At 35.7% G+C, this 3,702-nt stretch overlaps 1 protein-coding gene across 1 annotated transcript in view; it reads left to right on the top strand.

The window, feature by feature from the left end:
* Window positions 1–341: 341 nt before the first annotated feature.
* The window catches only part of LOC106521365 (integrin alpha-M), a gene marked incomplete at its 5' end in the record, with an annotated part of 38,604 nt that continues 35,243 nt past the window's right edge, over window positions 342–3,702 (top strand). Inside the window, 1 exon segment of the mRNA XM_014013905.1 lies at window positions 342–355. Coding sequence (XP_013869359.1) covers window positions 342–355 — 14 coding nt within the window.

The raw sequence follows: 3,702 nt of genomic DNA, 5'->3' as shown, positions 1-3,702 counted from the left end.
AACTCTTAGTTAAAAGAAAAATAAATCAAAATAAAGGAAGTTATTCTGTTTATTATCTGATTAAGAAAAAGAAAATGTCTCTTTAACGGTTAAGATGACCTTTGTGGCCTAAATTCAGTTTAACTGGAACAGAAATCTGTCTGTCTTAAAGGGGCCCGTCAGAGGTCAAAGACGTTTATTGGTTATTCCACTTGGTGATCATTACAAAAAGATACTTTTATTTAAATAATACAGTACATATTTTAAGGTCACATCATCTCATGATGGTTTTAAATCAAATACATTGTCTGGATTCTCCTTGTTCCTCAGCATTTAAAGCTGCCCTTTGCCTTAACATTGAACCTGTGGCTTGGAAGTTCTTCAGCAACCGGGCTGCAGGTTTTGGCTACCAAGTGGTGCAGCGAGAAACAGAGTAAGTCAGAACACACAGTATGCATTCATTTTGATTTGTTCTTAATTTTTTTCAATACAGCTTGCAACTTTGATAAATGTGTGCTTTAGCTATAAGTTCAGAAACACACTTCCCACAAGCAAAAATAAGGATCTGTGCTCATCAACCAGTTACTCTCAGATGTTTGCTTGGTTTTGTTTCCTCAGTTTGCTCACCAGTGCTCCACTGGAACAATATTCAGCCACTGAAAGAGGAGAAATATTTCAGTGCATCAGCACCACTGAGAAATGTCACCCTCTGCCTCTTCCAGGTAGAAATGATTTTATTAACAATGTCCAAATACTTTTTTTTWAATTTCTGTACTAGTTTTTATTCAGTTTTATTCAAATGCAATTTGTCAAACATTTCTGTAGAGGAAAAAACAGCAGTCAACATGTCCTTCGGTTTGGCAATGACAAGTGATCCYACGACAAAGAACACTTTGGTGAGTTGGTGAACTGCAGAGAAGGCAACTAAAATTATCCTGGAAATTCAGTGTCACAGCTTGATGATGCAAAGTGTAAAACAATTACTTAAATAAATAATTTGTTTATTTAAAAAAACAATCAAGTAATCAACTTTTGTGATAAATTTTATTCTGTTTTTTTTTTTTAAGTTATGTGGACCAAGTGTTCCTAAAGACTGCAAAACCATCACCATGTACAACGGTGTCTGTATTGAGATAGCTCAACAGAATAGCTATGGAAAGTCTTATACAAATTCTGTTGAAGGTAAAATCTTAATTTTTTTTGATGAAGGTACAGTATTTAAGAACATAGATTTTGCTGCCATATGTCTGTTCACCTAAAATCAGCACACTGAAGATAAAAAAAAAGATTCAAAAATAATCTCTGCTGAGTGCTGACATCAGAGATATTAATCTCTCTCTAACTTTGTTTTTCCAGAGTGTGAAGATCAAGCAGATATTGCCCTCCTGCTGGATGGCTCAGGCAGTGTATMTGCAGAAGATTTTAATATAATGAAGACTTTTGTGACAAAACTAATTGGCGAATTACAGGGAAAACACACAAAGGTAAGGCACACATATATCCACACACATATTGTCTTTTCCATTCTCATGGGGACTTTGCATTGACTTCCATTCATTTTCCAGTCATTTCTACAGCCTAACCCTAACCGTTTACCGTGAACCCAAYCACCCCAGTACATACCTGACCCTAAACCTAGCCTWAACTCAACTCACATCTTAGTGGCAAACCTAACCCCCCACACAGACTTGTCCCCAGGATGTAGCAAAAACCTGTCCACACACACAAACACACATGGGCATGTATTACTTACTACATGCATGAAAATGGATATTAAAGATGACATAAACACGCTCACTGTTTACTTTTTAATTGCAAATTTTCAGTCTAGTGAAGTGKTCCTCAATCTTGGTCCTTGAGAGCTACTATCCAACATGTTTTAGCTGTTTCCTTGCTTCAGTACACCTTATTTGAATGAATGAGTGATTGACATGCTTCTGTAGAACTTGAAAACCCGGTGAAGTGCAGAGAAATAATTAAAACATCCAGGATAGTGGCTCTCAAGGACCAACATTGAGGACCACTAGTCCCTCTTCTCACTGAGCGATGACCTTTTAAAATATCAACCAGAATATAGTAATGTGTCATAAAGCATAATAAATCTATAATAGTTTGACCATTCACAAAAACATCTGTAGCAAGGTTGTGGTGGTTATGTCAGTGTGGCAGCTTATGCATGATACACACTTGTTGGGCATCATGTATTTGATACCAGACTGACCACTGCAAACCTGTAGGYAGTGGTGGGCACAGTTTCCCTAAAGCWCTAATAGGGAAATTAATTTCCTGATTAGTGCTTTAGGGCTTTTGCTAATTAAAAAAATTATAAGTGGATTAGCACTTGCTAAATTTATTGGCTAAATTTAGAAGCACTAAATCAGGTATTTAAATGTTATTAATCAACGTTAATGTCAACACCTGAAGGTGAAAGCTGTCACACATTATGTTCATATACAGTATGTGTCACTTATCCACTAGGTGACAATATATTGACAATATATGAACTATATGGCTGTGGAATAGAAATGATAAGTCTYAAGACAGCAACTTGGCAATATGTGACTCATGTTGTCTGAAGAATGTTCATGGGTTGACTTGTTTATTTTAGTGCTTTAGAATTAGCTTTTGCAAAAAGTTTCAGTGTGTTAGTGCTTTCGAATTAAGGGACCTAAATRTTTGAGTTAGTGCTTTAGGGATAGTATAACTAATTTTTAGATTAGTGCTGCCCACCACTGCCTATAGGTACGAACCCAGACAGCTTGTGACAGGAATAATGATAAGATCATGGAAGCAACTGAGATGTGTTACCTGTGTTGAAATTGTGGTTGGTTTTTAGGACCTTAGCTGTATTTTAATTCTAAGTATTAACTTCTTTTTTTTCCTKTGGGCAGTTTTCCATCACCCAGTTTTCAAAAATAGCCAAGATTCATTTTGACTTCCAATCATTTCCCACCAAAAACTGGGAACAAGCAATTGATAATATACAACAACTTGCTTCTGTAACCAACACAGCTGCAGCCATCAAAACTGTTGTGTAAGTATCTCTGTAATGAGAACATGTAGACTCTGAATTAAATAGATTTCAATCTGTGTTCGTGTTTAAATCTGTTACTCATTTTAATATGGAAGAAGTGATTTTTTTWAATGTTTCTGTTTGTTTTTCCTTATTTCCATMACACTTGATCCTCAGTTGTAATTGTCACAATTTTGTTTTCCTACAAATGTTTGAATGTYCCTTTTTTGTTTTTGAACTGAGAAAACATGAGACAAAGCACAGTCAAGAAAGGGTTGCCTTTGAATTAAACACTTGAGATAACACTTCCTGAAATCTATATCCATAAGTCAAATCAGCTGAAAACAATGTAAAAAAACTTGCAATACAAAACACATTTAAACAATATTTTTTATTTACAGGGAAGGTGTCTTCTCAACGTATCAAGGATCAAGGCAAAATGTGAAAAAGATTTTGATAGTCATTACAGATGGAAAATCTACTGACAGTAAAAATCTGCCGGCGGCATTAAAATTAGTCGAAGACAAAGGCATTACACGATTTTCTGTTGGGGTGAGAGTCATTTTTGTTTTTTCATGTAAGGCAGTGTTTCCCAAAGTTGGGGTCGGGACCCAAAGTGGGGTCCCGAAACATCAAGGTGGGGTCCTGAAAAGATTTTCTGAATTAATTACATTTTGTGCCTTAGTTGTTACAAAGTGTTAGGTTAGTAT

Source organism: Austrofundulus limnaeus, unplaced genomic scaffold, assembly GCF_001266775.1.
Source record: "Austrofundulus limnaeus strain Quisiro unplaced genomic scaffold, Austrofundulus_limnaeus-1.0 Scaffold108, whole genome shotgun sequence".
NCBI classification, from domain to species: Eukaryota; Metazoa; Chordata; class Actinopteri; order Cyprinodontiformes; family Rivulidae; genus Austrofundulus; species Austrofundulus limnaeus.
The sequence above is the reverse complement of the archived record's forward strand: the minus strand, read 5'-3'. Positions and strand labels throughout refer to the sequence as shown.